The sequence below is a fragment of the Elgaria multicarinata genome, chromosome 3, assembly GCF_023053635.1.
Source record: "Elgaria multicarinata webbii isolate HBS135686 ecotype San Diego chromosome 3, rElgMul1.1.pri, whole genome shotgun sequence".
NCBI lineage: Eukaryota > Metazoa > Chordata > Lepidosauria > Squamata > Anguidae > Elgaria > Elgaria multicarinata.
In genome coordinates, this window is record NC_086173.1 from 81,898,903 (window position 1) to 81,917,230 (window position 18,328).

Consider the following 18,328-nt stretch of genomic DNA (forward strand, 5'->3'; position numbering starts at 1 on the left):
TACCATACCTCTTGTGTTAGCCTCCCAGCATCTGAATAAAATTGCCGGCTCTTATTTGATTCCATCCATCCCCAAGCAACTGACAGGAAAACCTCAAGTAATATGAGGAATGACCAGAAGCTTCGAGGTTTCATTGTTTTAAATCTGAGGAAAATGAGACAATAGTTTCAAGAAGAGTCAATAGCTTCAACATGGTTTCTTAATCAGTAGGTTACTGCCTTGCATTTTAACAGGAGTTCAGGAGTTGCTTGCATAGGTATTTGTATAGATTCCTATACTGAAGCAAAGAGGATTTGCTTTGATGAATCATATAATGTTTACCACATTCTCCCCAATTCTGAAATGCCTGCATCTTAAAAACTGGTCCATACCATAAGGAAGTTAGTTCCATGGCTAAGGCCACAGTTAGACCTGAGTAAATAGCAAACCCATTACAACTGGCCACACAGTTGTCAGATGGCCAGGTATCTCTACTAACTGTACAGACTGGTTTTCAACGCATAATGAGGTAAGCTGAAAATACATTTGGGAGTGCAGTCAGATGACCACATTGACACTTGCTTGTCAGTAACATAAACTACATTACTAAATATCCTGAGGAAATCTGAGGTTGAATAAATCACCCCTCAGTTATGAAACAATGGGCTCATCTACACCAAGCAGGATATTCCACTATGAAAGCAGTATACAAAAGGCAGGAGCCACACTACTGCTTTATAGAGGTATTGAAGTGCACTACAGGATCTACAATACTGCCTTATAGTGGTACTGAAGTACATGGACAACTGTATCATCATCATCATCTCTATACCACCCCATACCCGAAGCTCTCATGGCAGTTTACAACAAAATATTAACAAACCAGGATCTGAAACCGCTGTTTGAACCTGGCTTGTTTAAACTAACTGTAATTAGAACAAACCACATTTTCCTTTGTTTTGATGCAGTCATGTCTGGAAGCCCTAAACCTCCTCCCCGCATGTGCAGTGGAAGGCGGAAGTATAAGGAAAGTGTGTAAGTCTGCTTGTCTTAATAATACTAACCATGAATTGGCCTTACAGTAATTTTGGGGTTAAAGAGTGCATGAATAAAAACAGAAGACTGCTGCTTTAAGGCAGCTTTACAATTTATGTAGCAATTGGATTTGCCATGTGCATACATCAGTGTTCATGACAGAGGCATATCCGTAAACACTCACCTTTACATAAACATGCTGGAGCTGGGCTAGAGCATCCCCCTAGCACAGCTTTCCCTAATTGGTTGCCCACCTGCCCCAGATGTGTTGGATTATAACTCCCATGAAGACTACTAAGTTAGGGAAGGCTACTCTAGACTCCTCAAAACTTAACACTACCTTTCAAACATTATATTTAGACTCCTCAAAACTTAACACTACCTTTCAAACATTATATTTATGTATTAATTTACACTCATGGTCAGCCACTGCGGAGGACTATTATCAAGTAAATAGGTGGGATATTAACATTTCAAATAAATAAAGACGTCTTTGGTATCCAAGCTATGAAAAATAACTATGAATTTAACTCCAGTGTGCAACAACCAGATTGTGGCTTCTCTGATAATAGCTAAGGCTGTGCACAAGGCATTCTTTTACAGGATTTGAGTATGTATTTGCATAAGAAAGAACTGCAATTTTGTTTGGTGTGAGTGAAGAGTGGTTTCTGTAACTGTGCTGCCAATTTGATTGACAGATATTCTATTTCATAAGCAAGATTTCCTTTTCAAGTGTCATTTTCAAGCCTTAATCATTTGAGTGATAGGGGCAATTTCTTGCTTTGTTTCATTACAGCCACTCGGAAAGATGAGATTCTCAGTGATTTCTTTCTACCAAGCTTAGAGGATGCTTTCTAGGATGTATAGCACTACTGAAATGATTGAACTAATATGTTTTTGGTTTGCCAAGCTAGAAGGCCTGAGTGTTGAGCCCTATTGCAATGCAATTTCTCTGTGTATAGTAAAGGAACAGCAGCTTGAGGAATGAATAAAGCAATTGTACGCAGTGTCAGGCTTTATAGTGCAAGAAGTATCCTCAAAGTTTCTGCATACCTAGATTATTATTAATGGACTATAGTATAATGGATCAGGAGAAAATAGGAATGTCATATATGGACAGAGTAACAAACAAATACTTCAAATGGGGTGTACCTAGCATCAGTATGAGCACAAAATCATCATTTTACAAAATTTATCATAGTACTACTCATGTGAGAACAGATATTTTATTACTTTCTAGAATGGCCAACATCATTTCTAAGAATGCCTTACTAAAAGAGGATCATTTTCTCTTCCTTACCAAAAACTGCGTCTGTAGGATTTATGCAGTGCAGCACTATGCATTTTTTATTATTATTATTTATTGCATTTGTATACCGCCCCATAGCCAAAGCTCTCTGGGCAGTTCACATAAGGTACATGTTGGGCTGAATCCAAATTTAAGCTGAATCTGGTGAAAATGGGCCTCCCTATCCCCTCCACCCCACAACAGCCCCTTGAAAATGCTAGGGAGTCATGATACACTGCTGAATGGGGTGAACTGTAGCAGAGGGAGAACTGTAGTGGAGGGAGATCCCCTAAGACCAGACAGGGGACCTGCTATGACTGGAGCCATTCCTCTTGCAGAAGGTCCCTTTGTCCAGGAGGCAGATGATGGATCTAACCCATTTACTCTGAAGCAAGGAGACACAACATTGCAGTTTCTATATCTATCAATGTCTTGTAGATTTCCGAAAACTAAGGGTAAACTAAGAACTAGTGTGGTGTAATGGTTAGAGCATTGGACTGGGACTTGGGAGATCTGAGTTCTAGTCCCCACTCAGCCGTGAAGTTCACAGGGTGACTTTGGGCTAGTCACCAACTTTGATCTACCTCACAAGGATGTTGTGAGGATAAAGTGGAGTTGAGGATCATGTAAGCCACCTTGGGTTCCTTGGAGGAAAAAAGGTGGGATATGAATATAATCTCTACCTATAAAGTGGAATGTATGTGTGTGTCATGTATGTCCTAAAATGTTTACTCACTTCCACATATGGTACTGCCTTAATGCTGTTCACCCAGACAGATCTTTGTATACATGAATCAGAAAAAAATCTAAAAACATGAATTTTGGGGGTTTAAGTATTTTTAAAGAATTTAATAAAAAACTAGGTTTACACTTACAACTCCCAGCATGCCTTGAGTAGAACTTTCAGCATGCCTTGGGTGAGAGGTCAGACTTACCAGCCTTTGGCAGCCATTGTGATTTCTAAGGTCAGTTTTGAGCAGTCAACCCAATTCCACATAGAAGGAAACAACCCACATAAATGGGCTGCATCCATTTACAGTGCCGCCGCCTCCACCTGCCATGTGTAGTTTTAAAATCATAACTAGATACAACAGCGTAACTTTGAGAGGCCAAGCTCTGTACATGCTCAAAGGCACTCTGTCCTGATATCTCTGTTTTCTCAGAAACTGGAGGAAGCACATATGCAGCCTTCATCCTTAAGAGGGAGGAAAGGGAAGTGGTCTGCGCAAGCCCAGAAATAGGGTGAACAAAGGGGAGCAACTAGCCCTGACCCTTCAGTACAGGCTCCTGATGGAGCACTTGGTGGGCAAGAAGTGCAGGCCCAGCAGGACTTGGCTGGAGCTGGGTGTGTCCATTGACAGCTGCTTACTTCCCCTCCTTCGCAATACTTCTCCTAAGAGCAGCATCAGTAATGAGAGGAGGGAAGTACCTCTCAGAAGACGTGGGCACCTGCGGGCTGCCAAAGGCATGCTGGGAGTTGTAGTACTGGCATGTAAAGTGGCTGTTTTTAAATAAAGCATGGGTTAGCAAACCACATCACTATCTCAGCCCCCACTTTCCTGTCCTCTGGCTTATTGCCTTTGTTCTCCTTCTAACTGACTTTCCCCAACTGCCACTCACCCCACCCACCATTCCATTCTAGCCTCAGCTATCAGTCATTCCTCCATTCACTCTTCTGTTTCAATAGTAAAGTCAGGCTTTTACATAAAAAACAAACTTTATTCAGTAATTCTTGCATTTGTCTTTGAATGTTGTGGTTTTGTTATAATAGGAAAAAAACAGCATAAAAATCTCATCAAGTTAAAAGGCCTTGGGAAACATTTTTGTTTTAAAAAATAATAATTACTTGGCACTTAAAAGTCATTAATGCAGACTCTAGGCAAGCCCGCCTGGGAAAAAGAAATCCATAAGCAGGGTGCCACAGCTAAGATGGTCTGCTCTCCAGTTGTCTTCCACCACATTATTCAGGGACCTAGGCTTATGCATAAAACTCCCAGTATGCCTTGGGTGGGAGGGAAGATTTATCAGGCTTTGGCAGCTATCATCTGGAAGTGGCTTGCCATCCTGGGCCTGAAGGGAGAACGCCTGGGCTGGCTGCCTCAGTTACTAGGCCCCATCGGGAGGAAAAGGGAAGGAGGTTGCAACTCTGGGCCCATTGTCAATCGCAATAACCAAGCTAACATGAGTCAGCCAGCCTGCTCCCTTATGGGGTGTGTGTGTGTGTGTGTGTGTGTGTGTGTGTGTGTGTGTGTGTGAGAGAGAGAGAGAGAGAGAGAGAGAGAGAGAGAGAGAGAGAGAGAGAGAGAGAGAGAGAAATGCATTTAATTCATTTAAAGTTACCTCACCGGCCTAGCACCGGCCTGCTACTGTAAGATGATTACCTCACAGACATATAAATTAGGGGGCCCAGGCAATGCCGGGTAGAACCTTCAAATTTGGCACAATGATAGGTCTGGCTTTACAATGTACAAGAAAAATCTAAAAACATGAAATTTTGGATTTTAAGTATTTTTAAAGAATCTAATAATAAAACACGTGTCCCCTGAGATCCGTTTCCCTGCTATATGGCAATGCTGGGGATATTTTGAAAACATATTCTTAGGTTTAAATCTTTTTTAGCTGGTAGAAAGAGTATTGTATGTCCTGATTGTTTTTGAAGTTTAGACGGCTGCTCCTGTCAAGACATAACGGGAGGTCTAGGCATTTCAGGTAAAACAAAACATATGGTTTATCGTGAAGCTCTAATTTAAAATACAGTTCTTATTAACACAATTTCCCATTTATTGTAACAAAACAATTTACTAACTCAACCAAACTAAAAAAACACCAACCAATCTAAACATGGATAAGTTGCAGAGAAATTTATTATTTATCAAATAAATGTTTTAAATGTTATTCATGGACCTGAGCAACACCGGGCATATCAGCTAGTAAATAAATAAAGGGTTCACATGAAATGGATTCCTTGTTCTCTGGCAGGAGGACACTGGGTGTCAAGACTTCAAGATTCAGCTTACTGCATCAACATATATTGTTATTCTTTTATGGCTGGGGTGGAGAGGATTCAGAAGGAGTTAACTTCCATTGCAGCAAAAACTTCCAGCTTTGTTGTTGTTGTTGTTATGCAGCACAGTTTGCAGGAAGAAAAGGACCTACTACATGTCTCCTTTATTGTTTCTTGTTTTTAGTCTTGGCTATGAGCCTGTTTATTTATTTATTTTATCTCTGGAGAGCATCTAAAATACTTCAGGCGGTTTTTTTAACAAATTAAATTATCATAGTACAACAATAGCCCCTGTATTTAATTTTTGCATAATATTTGGGGTGGGGAGAGAAAGCAACATCTGTATCTAGCATCTTCTAATATAAGGCAAGTGCAGGGAGATCTATGCTAGCCAGCCTAAAAGACTGGCCAGAATCAAAGGCAAGGGTATCGCCAGCAAAGAACCAGTCCAAATAATGGACTGGCTCTTAGGTCTGCTGTAGGAGTTTAGAGTAACATCACTACTGAGAAAGAAGGTAAAACCAAGAGTGATATGAAAATATGCAAGCACATCTTATAATGGCTATATCCACCCAAATTAATTCAAAATTGTTTCCAGATCTGCACCAATTTATAGCAGATTTAATTAGACCCCATTATTATTATTATTTAACCTTTCCACTCACATTATTCTCTACATTCTCTCATCAACACCAGGAACTACTTTTAAGTGTAAATTTGAACACAGAGGATCAGTACAAAATGAAATAAAAAATTGTAGGCTTTCAAAATTCCAATTACATGTTCACAAAGGGAAAGCAACTGGAATTATAAATAATAGTTAAATAAAGCAGAACTTCTACATCAATAAGCTCTGAATACAATCCCATTATATAGTAAACTGCTATTATACAGAAGTACTATTTCTTATACTTTTTATAGAGTATTTTGCATCATTTGATACTATCAAAGTAAATAGAACAATTTTATTTTGCAATTTGAGAGAGCTCAGTGTATCAACTTTTTGGAATCATGGCTACAGAAACATTAAAGTATTCACCATTTCCAGTTAGAATTAGTAGGCAAGAGTAAGGAAACACAGCATTATATTGGGTTGGCAGTGATATTATTTATGCACATCAAAGTAACAGTACTATTTATACAACGGGTGAACAATTTATTAGGTATGTGCTCCGCTTCTCCTCGAACCGGAGAAGCAGGAGCGGAGCGGGGGGCTTCGCCTACCCTTAAGGCAGAGGCGAAGAGGATTGGGGGGCCAGCGGAGCGTTGCGGAGCGGATCGAGGTGAAGGCGGATCCTTTGCCTTGATCCAGAGCTCCGCCAAAAAGGTAAGTGGTGTTTACTTGGCCCTGCCGCAACGGCGGCAGAGCCAGGTAAACCCCCCTCCCTCCTCTCCCTTACCTGCGTCCGTCCGCGGTCCCTCGGCTTCTTCAATTGAGCCCGCGGCTCAACCAGGAAGTCTAGGCTGCACTTGCGGCCCAGACTTCCTGGTTGAGCCACGGGCTCAATTGAAGAAGCCGAGGGACCGCGGACAGATGCAGGTAAGGCTCCCCTTCCCCTTGGTCTCTGCAGGTAAGGGAGAGGAGGGAGGGGGCCTTACCTGGCGCCACTCCCCTCCACTGCGGAGCTCTGATTCAGAGCCGGAGCTCCGTGGCGAAGAGGAGTGGACTATGGGCGGAGCGGCACGGAGCGGGCCGATCCGAAATTTTCGGATCGGCCTGCGGGGCGGATCGGGGGGGTCCGTGCACACCCCTACAATTTATGGCCCTCCAGATGCTGCTGGACTACAAATCTAATTATCCCTTAATATTGGCTGTTCTGGCTAGGTGTTGCAGTCTGGAGGGCCACAGGTTGTCCACCCATAATATAATATCACACACACACTGAAAGAATATACTCTAGGGCTACATCTACAGTACAATCCTGTGCATATCGACTCAGAAGTTCATCACATTGATTTCTGTGGAAATGTGTATAGAATTGTAGCCACAATAAGTTTGAGTATTTTCTAAAGTAAAATGTAACTTCACTAAATTCTGATTCAGCATGGTCAGCCTACAAAGTTAGGCACATTTTAAGTCCCATTGGTTTCCAAGTATCATCATGCTTAATTTTGGTTGGATTGGGTGTTTTATATTTATACAGTGTTTTCCCCATGTGCTCCAAGCATTTAATGCAATTAACTTATTAATCCTTGCAATAATCCTGTTGAATGGGCCACTCTATCCCCCTACTATAGATAATGACTGAGTTGGGGTGGGAGGATCAGTGGCTTGCAAAAATCCATGAGTGAGCTCATGGCCAAGTGAAAAACTGAATCAAAAGACTTCCAGCCTGTAATAATCAAATACTCTCATGAATCCTGGTGATATGCATGTTTATTCATAAGGATGGCCCACTGAATTTGATGAGACTTACTACCGCTTGAGAATGCAGAGGACTTTGTGTATAACCTAGTCAAAACTACCATACTTGTCTAGTTACAGAGAGATGTTCATTAAAACATACACACAACACACACACAGGAAGGAAGAGAGGGTTAAGTAATGCTTCTGCTTCTAATTTTTGGATGTCAAATGCTTCTTTAGAATATTCAGGCCCTTTCTACACCTCCCGGTGTTCCAGGAGCCTTCCCCAGCGTGCACACGAGGTACACGACATCCCGGGAGGGAGCAGGGATGTCACAGGTGTCTTTTCTTCTTTTTTAAAGCAGTGGGGCTGGTCACACAAGCGCGAGGCCCCGCTCCACCAAAAATGTAAGTGTAAAAAAAATAATCAAAACCCTAAATCGCGTGTGTGTCCTCCAACCCCCTCCCTGCCATCCCAGGGGTGGAGAAATTGCTGCCACCCCATCTCTTGATGGGCATGGAGCCGCACTGTGTTGCTCCGTGCCCATTTCTGGTGTGCACTTACTCGCAAGTAAGCACGGCACCAGGAGGGACAGGTGCCTACACCTCCTGCAGTCTTGGGACAATCCCAAGACCACAGGAAGAATTGGGTTTTCCCAGGGTTTCTTTATCCCCAGGAAAACCCGTGCCCATCCTCCTGCCCCTGGGAGTCCCTGTGCATCATTTGGATGCACAGGGACTCAGCTGTGACTGGCCCGGACTATCAGGCTGGTGTAGAAACAGCCTCAGTCTTAAGAACTACATGTGCTGTAAGCCCCATGAAACTCAATGATACTGACTTCTAAGTATGTACCTCTAAGATTCAGCTGTAAGAACAGAAATGCTGGGTCTTTGAGGCAAGGTTGAGAAATGTCACATGCATTGGGGAATTAATTCATACATCAGGGTTTAAGGCATGACTGAATTAAAGCATTAAAAAGTCAGCCCTTTGCATGCTTCAACAGAAAAATGTCCTACATCCCCCAGCATTCTCTAGCCAGAAAAGATGGGGAAATACTTCACTATGGAGATTGGCCTATTCTGTTCCCTGCACCTAGTTCATTTAATATTTTGAACAGGTCACACCATGAGAGCAGGTTCCTCATCATGCCTTATAGTACTTCCCCTGCCTAAAATCAGATTTTCTGTCAAGCAAGTCAGTTATAAAATTGGAACAGAGTGGGATTTAATATATTTTGATTTAAATTACTGAGGTGAAATGCAATCAGATCCATGCATATTTACGAGCACCTCCTCTTCGGTTAAATTCTGCTTAAAATCTGGCCCAATACTAAATGCAATCTAGGATAATTAAGAGAAACATCAATATTCTGATCCTAGATATTTGTGGCTGATTGGTACTTGCAACATTATCCTGTTAACATCCTGCAAGCCTGATCCACATTGTTCAGCCATCTCAAAATGACTAGCCACTTACATGATACAGCACCCTTGGGGTCTGTCCCATTTTGACCACTGAAACCCCTAATTTTGGGAGTGGTATGAAGTGTTTTCTTGCAATATCCAGAACAGGTCCAGATTAGGAGGTGCTGCTTCATAAAAGTGGCTGAACATGCTAATAGGTACTTATTTGAATTGGGTTCCAAATAGCAGTCATTGTGCTCCTAGGATAATACATGAAGTGAGTGGCAATGGCATCAAGCTTTGAGATGCTGGACAGGCGTAGCCATTTGTACATGCCATTGTCCAGAAGGGATGCTTGAGGAATTCCAATTTCAGCAAATTTCAATACAAACTCCAGACTAATGTACAAATCAGAACATAGCTATCCATTGATTTTGCACTTCTCCGAATATTTCAACACTGTTCCTGGCTCAAAATATTTTTTATATATAAAAATACCACTTAAAATGCCTATTTTAAGAAAATATACTTTTAGAAATGCACTGTTGTTTAAAAGCAGATTAATGAGAAGATTTACAGTGAACACAGATGAAAGTATGATAGACAGAAAATAGACCGTTCTGCCCTCCCCTATTCTCCAGCTATAGACAGACTTTCTTTTTTCATGTGTGTGTTTAAGGCACAAGATTCCACTTCCTTTTCCCAAGGCAAATAGGTCTTTATAAGAGAAATTCCTTTCTCTGTTCCTACTATGACAGGTTGCACTGCTATATACCGTATTTGTTCGATTGTAAGATGCCATCAATTGTCTTACACTAATTTCAGTACCACCAACAGGAAAAAAAACCCTTAGACACACCAGCGATTCTAAGACGCACCCCATTTTTAGAGATGTTTATATGGGGAAAAAAGTGCGTCTTAGAATCGAAGAAATAGGGTAGTACAATTTTCTGCCTAGTCCAGGTCTCTGGATCCATAAGCACTCAGTGGAAAGGCCATATGATCTTATTTGCAATGCTTCCTAGAATGATACTGCTGATTTTGGCCATCTGAATAAGAGACTTGCTTATTAAAAGAAAAAAAATCAGCTTTGCACTCTATATTGTTTATTTGTACACTTTTCTGTTGCGTCCATGAGCTGTTCTCACTATAAATGTAGTTAGACTACCATGCGAGAAATTGGGATTGCGCTGTGAAGTAAGACGTGTCTGTTTGAAAGAGTTGCTGTACACCGAGTAGGTAAACTTAAACATAACACTATCCCATCTACCTGCATCCACCCCTATGCAGTGTCAACTTAATACTAATCTACTTTACCTATGTAAAGATTATTATGATGATGATTACTAAAAGTAAAGGAGTACACACATTGAAAGAATGCACACAGGGGGTTGTTGGGGCTAGGCTAGGCCTACCCAGCACCAGAACTGCAGAGCATCTCCCTCCTCCCCTAATGAATGACCAGTAGATATTAGTGAAAAGGAGTTCTTCACACACTCCCTATATGTGCAGAGAGCTCCTACACTAGAGTATAGGGTGCAGGGGCTTTCCATACATATAGCTGCATGCATGGAGAATGCATTCTCATGAATAACCATTGAATGTTCATCAGGGGAGTGGGAGGTCACATGTGGTTGCAGCAGGGTTAGAACTGGCCTGCGTAGTTCCCCCCCTAAACCCTCTGCATATTCATTTTTAATGTGTTTTATATTCATTGTTGTTCCCCGCCTCAATCCAAGTGGAGAGGCGGGTAAGAAATAAATTATTAATAATATTAATATTATTAAAAAGATGGAGGGTTTCGTGTGAACTCCCTTAAGTGATTTGGATCTTGAGGAACTCTTTTTTACAAAGCTGAGAAGCCAGATCCTGCATATACATGTTAGCTAGCATAGCACAGACAATAGTTTGTGCTACCTTAGTTGAAACCTCTATGACTTATGAATAATCTATCAAATGCATGCAGTACAGAAACCCACCCACCCCCATATTAAGGGACAATTGCTTGAAGATATGTTCTAACACAAGAGCATGAAAAGAACAAGCACAAATGCCATTAACAGAAAGTTATATCATTGTTAGGGTTATGCCCCAACACTGGCACAAAAGGAACAGTTGTGCTCACACTCCAGTACTGGATTTTTATGCCCAGCGGCATGAGTTAACCTCAGTGTATAGTTCATAGAGTAAATTCTGAAGTTCAGGTCCTTAATCTGAAAATTAGCATTCTACATGAAATGATCTTGACTAATAAACATTTATATTTAGTCACATAGCATCTCACATCCGAAAGGTTCAGAGCGGAATGGATGCCGTAAGTACATAAGACGAGCTATGTTGGATGAGACCAATGGTATTTCTAGTCCAGGATTCTGCTTACACAACGGCCAACCAGCTGCCTGTGAGAAACATGCAAATTAAGATATGAGTGCAACAGCACCCTCCCGCATGTGTTCTCCAGCAATTGGTATGCAGGCACATACTGCCTGTGATACTGAAGTAGCTTATTGTCATCATGGGCAGAAACTATTGATAATCTTATTCTCCATGAATTTGTCTAATCCCATTTAAAAGCAATCCAAATTGATAGTAATCACTACATATATTGCCCCATGCCATGGCAAAACTCTAATTTTATTGCACTGACAACACATCTCAGTAGCAAACAGCATTCATATTTCTTGCAACATCCACAATGTAGTAACATTTCTCTTTCCCCGCTTCATCCACACAAAAAGAGCCACCATGAAAAGCCAGCGATAGATAACTAGAAGGACAAATCAAACCCTTCAGGCACTGTATCTTCAACTGCATTAATTTACTAGTTTGAATACATCAGCCTCCAAAACAAACCTGGCCTTCACTTTTTCACAGTTGTTCATTTGCTGCATCAGCTGTATAGTTCTGAAGTTTAGAAAATAATTTTACTTCCCATCAGTTCTATAAAATATTGCTAATCCTAAGAAAATTAATAGTATAATTCTATACTAACCCTATCAGAAAACCATCATGAAGTTAAATTACAGTTCCAATTAATTATCTATACAATTTCAGATAAAGCTTAGGTTTTGATAAATGGGATGCCTAAATGGCATCAAGTATAATGTGTTACATTTTTGTTACGCATTTCATTTGAATTAAGGAGCATTTGTAAAGGAATTAAGCAGTAGAAAATTTAGCTCAAGGATTTCATTTTTCCCCCTATGTCTGTCTTGAAGTATAACCAAGTTTTGAACTTTTTAAAATCAGATGTAAATGCACATTCTTGGGTGTTTTTTTTTTTTAATACCAACAACAAACTTTTCACCTTATCTGCTTTGTTTTTCTTCCCATCTTCCACCCCTACTTCCACCCCTGGTTATTTTTGAACAATAAATAAAAAATAATTTAGCCTAAGTTAATGTCGCCATTGGATGATATAAACAGAAAAAACAACTTGGTTAGTTTCTTTGAGTGGACAAACTTCCTGCATAACACAGCTATTTTTGAGGAAAATGCAAGAATATTGGCAAGTACTAGTGGAGATCTGATTCATGTACATTCTTTCTATCTCAGCTAGCATTACTCAAAACAAGTGGTGATCTGGTCATCTGAAGATCTTGTAAGGAGCATAATGTATTATTTTGCACATATTAGGAAAGTTTGTGAAAAGTTAAAAATGTTTAGGGTCATAAGAAATATTTTAAATTATCCATATAATCAAGTACATTGTGCAGTCCAGGGTGAAAGGCAAAAAGCTAGTAATGGACAGAATAGAAGCACGAAGAAGTCCTTGGCTTGATTAATTTGGAACAGAGAGAAAATTATTTAACTAGATGTTTGTATAAAATCACATCTGGCCATTGTTGAGAAGCCAGTTTTTGAGGAGTTTAGGGCTTCAAATATTATTTTACTATTCTTATAGTTGCCTGAATGAGAGGTCATTTGTAAGGAGTTTGGCATAGATTTGCTATCAGTGGTCCAGATTAATGACCACAAAATAGGAACAGTAATAACATTCACATTCATTTCAGTGCAAGTCACATCCATAGCTTGTCATGTTGTTCAAACCTGGGGACCATGGTTTATGCAAGGTTTAAACAACCCTCACAAAACTCATGGCCTGTTTTAGGTTTATGTGAGGGTTGTTTAACCCTCACAGTATCCACAGTCCCTGGATTTAGACAACATGACAAGCCATGGCTGTGGCTTGAATAGTCAAAATGGCCACTGGCATGTACTGCAACCCACTACGGCTTAAATTAGGCATGGTGGGCTGTTTGACCATGTGAACCAACCCAGTGTCTACACTTGCATTTGCTGAAGTGAAGCATATATTTAATATTTAAAGAGAAAAACTGGTCCTTCCACCAGAACATTAGCATTATTGTTATCTTTTCACCTTGTCTTTCCAAATTATCCATGTGACCTCAAAGCAACAAAAGCTTCTTTCAACTTTTGTTTGCTGGATATATTGATTCATGCAAAATATAGAAAACTTGACATAAACCTGTTCAAGGTACTTAGAATTTCTGGAATTTCATATTCTAGAAAGGTTATATTTGAGATCCTATAGCAATTTATATCCTTGGAAATGTGTGCATGCATTTAATGAAACACGCAGCTACATCTGAGCTACATCTGATTGGGACTTTGTCTAAGACAGAGAGAGAGAGAGAAAGACATAATGGCCATTATGATCAGACTATGCTTGAACTGTTTCATGATTTGAAACCACTAGAAAATCATTGTGTATTACTGATACAATTACCAACAACATTAGATTCTATTTAAAGGGACATGGAAGAAAGTGGAATTCAAAGTAGTAGAAAATATGAACGCTAAAATGCTATAGATTTTCCAACATTACAGACAATGAGGTTGGTAGACTAGAATACTAAATATGATTATAATGAAAATAGGAGAGGAAGCATTTCAAAGTCATGATGTGGAACAGCAAAGTAAACAATGAGGCATTTGAAAGATATGAATATCAATATGTTAATGAAGTACTTATTTGTAGTGCTTTGGGATCTCCCAACAGGGATGTTTCACAGTGCAAGGAAATGGTGTTCAACTTGTCTGGAAGGAAATGCAGATTGAACCAGCTTTGTCCCTAGTTGCTTATGTGGTGTCCATGGCATACAGCTTAGGCTGGTGAACCAGCTGCAACCCCTACTAGACAGGAATAGACTGACCATTTATCCAGTAATGTCTAAATTAGATTAATTTTCTATACATTGGGATGTCTATGAAGACATCTTAGAAACTTCTGATAGCAGTCGAGCAGCTGCATTCTGAATTAAATAAAACTAGCCCTGAAAAACTATATCTCACCACAGTTTGAAAACAATGTCACCCATTGCCAGTCCATTTCTGAACAAAATTAAAAGTGCTTTCACTTACATTTAAAGCCTACTATGATTTAGTGCCTAAGAACCTGAATGACTTCCCTCTACCACACTTACCCACTACCTGTATGTTAAGATCATGGCTGCAACACCTACACTAGGTATCCCTGCCATCTAAAGTCATGGGGTATAGATGAGTGGCAGGCCTTTCTCAGTTGTAACATCCTGTCTGTGAAATGCTTTCCTCACTGAGGTTTGCCCAGCACCCACCTTTTATGTCTTTTTGATGGCAGGTTAATATCTTTCTGTGCAGGGGATGCCTAGGCCTTTACAAACATGAGTTGAGTTTAAATTTTATTCTGTGGTGATGCTTATCTGTTTTATTTATCTCAGCTGCTTTATTGTTGTTGTTTTGATAATGTCGATCTTTGATTTTATTGCACCAACTAGTTTTACATTTTTGTTAGCCAAGATAGGCTAATGGTGTGTGTGTGAGAGAGAGCACAACTTTAAAAGATATCAGACAGCAGTACTGATATGTTTTTAAGAGCATAAGTTCACTTTGAAACAATTGACAATTTTACATGCATGATAGCACTGTTAACTGGAATTGCACACAAGTCTGAATGATTGGTTAAATAGGTGCAGTCAGCCATAACGTGTAATCATTGTTAAGCATGACTTTCCAAGGTATGCATTAGAAAACAAGGCATGCTACTTCTCAAATGAAATATTACTATTTTCCTCTACTGAACATCATAGAAATATGTATTACATACAGGAGTTTCACCAGGATATAGCAATTACTGAGGATCAACCATGACTAAGGATCTCAGGGCCATGCAGAAAAAGACATGGGGAAGGAAAACAGTAAGAGAAGACATCTGTCTGCCCTGGTGAACTTGGGATCAAAATGCTATTTACAAATAAAACACTACTCTTTGTAGAAATTTAAATTCTAAAGGCGACACCTAGGGGCAGAACAAGGAGAAAAAGCAAAACCGAAGGCAGGTTTTCAGAACCACAGCTCTTGGACAGCTCATCCCTGCTGTGTAAATAAGGTGAAGATTCCAAGAATCCTCGTTGATCTTCCAACAGGTTTATCTATAACTATCAAGATGCATTAAAGAATAACGCATCAAAAGATGGAAAAATTGCCATAAAGACTGGAACACACAGCATCTAACAATGAGGACCCAAGATATTTAACATGTTACAATTGTAACACAAAACTAGAGAAAACCTGGATAAGCAGAAACCGTCCCTTTGCAGCTTTTCAACTTACTTTGGGGGGGCGGGGGATCCTGAATATATTCAGTATTGTTTTTAATTATTCTAACTTGTTAGCTAATATAAATCTTTCCCTCTTTGGTTAAAGCATACAAAGAAAACAGCCTGTGTGTTTTAGTGCTTTAAAAATGGTGGCTGAAATCCTATGTACACTTACTTAAGATTGTCCCATTGAACCCAGTGGAACTTCCCTCCTAATAAACATTGATATGAATGGTTGCATGAATACCCTTAAATATTTTGTAGTTAGTCTGCACTACCTTTTCATGGAAGGCATTCTCTGACACAGCACTATTTTACGTACTGTTAGACTTACAGTAGATTACTTGTGATTTGTTGTCTTTTGCATCACTGAAGTTCAACTTGATGCTTTGTGCTAAAGCTAAAAGAAACGGCATACTCTAAAATTTTGTTGCTACTGTTACACCTCTTTAGCTTGATCTTTCCAACATGGTTCTTTTCTTGTTCTAGATGTAGTTTAAGCACCCACGATCTGTCTATTTTAAAGAACTCTCTGGGTTTAATCTCCATTCTAATTTTTATTTCATTGCGAAAAGGGAAGGTGCATAATAAATTAATTTTTACACTTCTTAGTGACAAAGTTTTTTCCAGATACTTATTTTATAGGTATTTGTTTTATACCTCTTGGAGGAAGCAATGGTTGGTTGTCATAATACCCATCACTATATTTCAACATTTTTTATACAAATTAGGGTGGATGGTTTACAAAACTGTTGATCAAGGGTAAAGCAAATGATAACTAGTTGGTTGCCTGGTATCCTAAATCTAAGACTATAGTCCTATGCACACTTAGCCTTGAGAATAAATGCCATTAAACTCAGTGAGAGTAAGCTTTTTAGTAAACATTAATGGAGTTGAGCTGCACACCTACTTCTTCCAAGTGACTACACTTATAGCACAATCCTATGCATGGATACTCAGCAGTAAGCCTCCTTGAGTTCAAGTCAATGGGACTTAACCCTAAGTAAGTGTGTATGGTATTGCAGCATTAACATCTCATCTTTAGCTTCTAAGTGCTACTGCACAATTTAAGTAGAAGGGTGAAAGAACAGAGGTGGAGGGAGAGACTTGCATGTTTTTCCCTGGTTTTAGTTGATCCCTAGGCTGGGCCAACAAGTCTATCGCGATCTTGCTATCTAGACATACACACACTCACCAGATGGGTTGCTCTAGTGGTAGATATGCAAGCAAACCCAGGAAACGTGCGCTGCACCTTTCTTTAGCGGGAGGCAGTGGTAACGATCCTACGTTAATTCTGCCCACCCAAGATGGGAAGGACGCCTGACTCTCAGTCCCGCTGCAGGACAGCCTGGATCCTTCGCGTTGTCCTGTCAAAAGTAGCCGTCCTGCTAAACTCAGGAGCGTAAAAGAGAGAGCGGAAGAAACCCCAGAGGGCAGAGCCGGGCGGGAAAGGAAGCGGAGCCCGGAGGCAGAGCTGCGCGCTGAAGCCGAGGCTCGTCCAAGCAGCCCTTCCCTGCCTCGGCCCATGCGAGACCCGCGCGCGCTGCCACTGAGGCAACGCACGGCCAAAGTTGCCAGCCGCCGAAGAAGAAGAGAACGGCCGGCGAAGCAGCTTTGGCGAAGACGAAGGGCGACAGCGGCCATTCATCGGTTTTCCTGCGCCGGGCCGAATTCCCCTCAGCTAACCAGCACCCGGGGTGGGGGCGAGGGGGGGGGCGAGGGGGGGCACTGGCCAGCTCCCTCAGGAAAGCCTGAGAGGACCGCGAGAGAGCGCGTGCCAGGGGCTTCGGGATCGGGGCTTCTGCTGGCAACCTTCTCTCGAGCCGCTTTACCCCTTCTCCCTGGAGCTACTGCACTGCCCCCGCCCCCCACCGCAAATAATTCTGTTCACACCGCATTCGGGAGCGCCGGTTTCGCTGCCTACTAAGTTCACGCTGTGTAAACTCTCGCTCCTTCCTCCTGAGAGAGACTGCAGGGAAGCGAAAAAGGGACTGGGCTTTTTGAGGGCGGGCAGGGAGGCGAAGTAAAGAGGCTCCCTCCCTCCTCGGGGCGGAGGGAGGCTCGAGAGGAGAGCGAAAAGCTGCTCGGATGTCAGCTGCCCCCCCCCCCCCGCTCCTCGTTCTTCCCCACCTGGCTGGCAGAAGAGCTCGAAGGCTTACCTGCCGCGTTCCAGGAAGGGCAGACGGAGCCCACTGGAGAGAGCGCGCAGCCGCTGGAAGAGGCAACGTCCGAGTTGGGGGGCTGCCTTGCCCGCCCCAAAGCTCCTTGAGGAAGGCGAAGGGGAGCCTGCAGGAGCGTTCAGAAGGGCGACTGGGGGAGGAGAGCATGAAACGGCCGGTGGGGACTGGAGGAAGGGGACCAAGCCAGGAGGGAGGGGTGGGGAGGGCGAAGAGGAGAGACACAAAAGAACCCCAAGAAGAAAAAGAAGAAGACGAAGAGCGGGAAGCCGCGGCAGTCGCAATCCAGGCGCGAAGAGGTGCGTAAATGGTGCTTTGCTGAATTCCTGCCCTATTTCTGCTGTCTGGACCGGCGCTGTGTGACGTCACTGGTGTATTTGCATATTCTACCCAATAGCTGACACCTGTGCGGGCGCCCGAGAAGCGCGCGCGGGGGCGGGGGCGAGGAGGGACAGAAAGAGGCGGGAGTCCCAGACAGGACCGAAGGGGAGC

At 41.7% G+C, this 18,328-nt stretch overlaps 1 protein-coding gene across 1 annotated transcript in view; it reads right to left on the reverse strand.

The window, feature by feature from the left end:
* FSTL4 (follistatin like 4) overlaps positions 1–18,008 on the reverse strand; it is a 488,847-nt gene extending 470,839 nt beyond the window's left edge. The window contains exons 1-2 of the mRNA XM_063123302.1: positions 17,819–18,008; positions 9–144 (exon numbers count right to left, since the gene is read on the reverse strand). Of these exons, the coding sequence (XP_062979372.1) occupies positions 9–134 (126 nt within the window). The 5' untranslated portion in view covers positions 135–144; positions 17,819–18,008. The remainder of the gene's footprint in view (positions 1–8; positions 145–17,818) is intronic.
* Between the last annotated feature and the right edge of the window lie 320 nt (positions 18,009–18,328).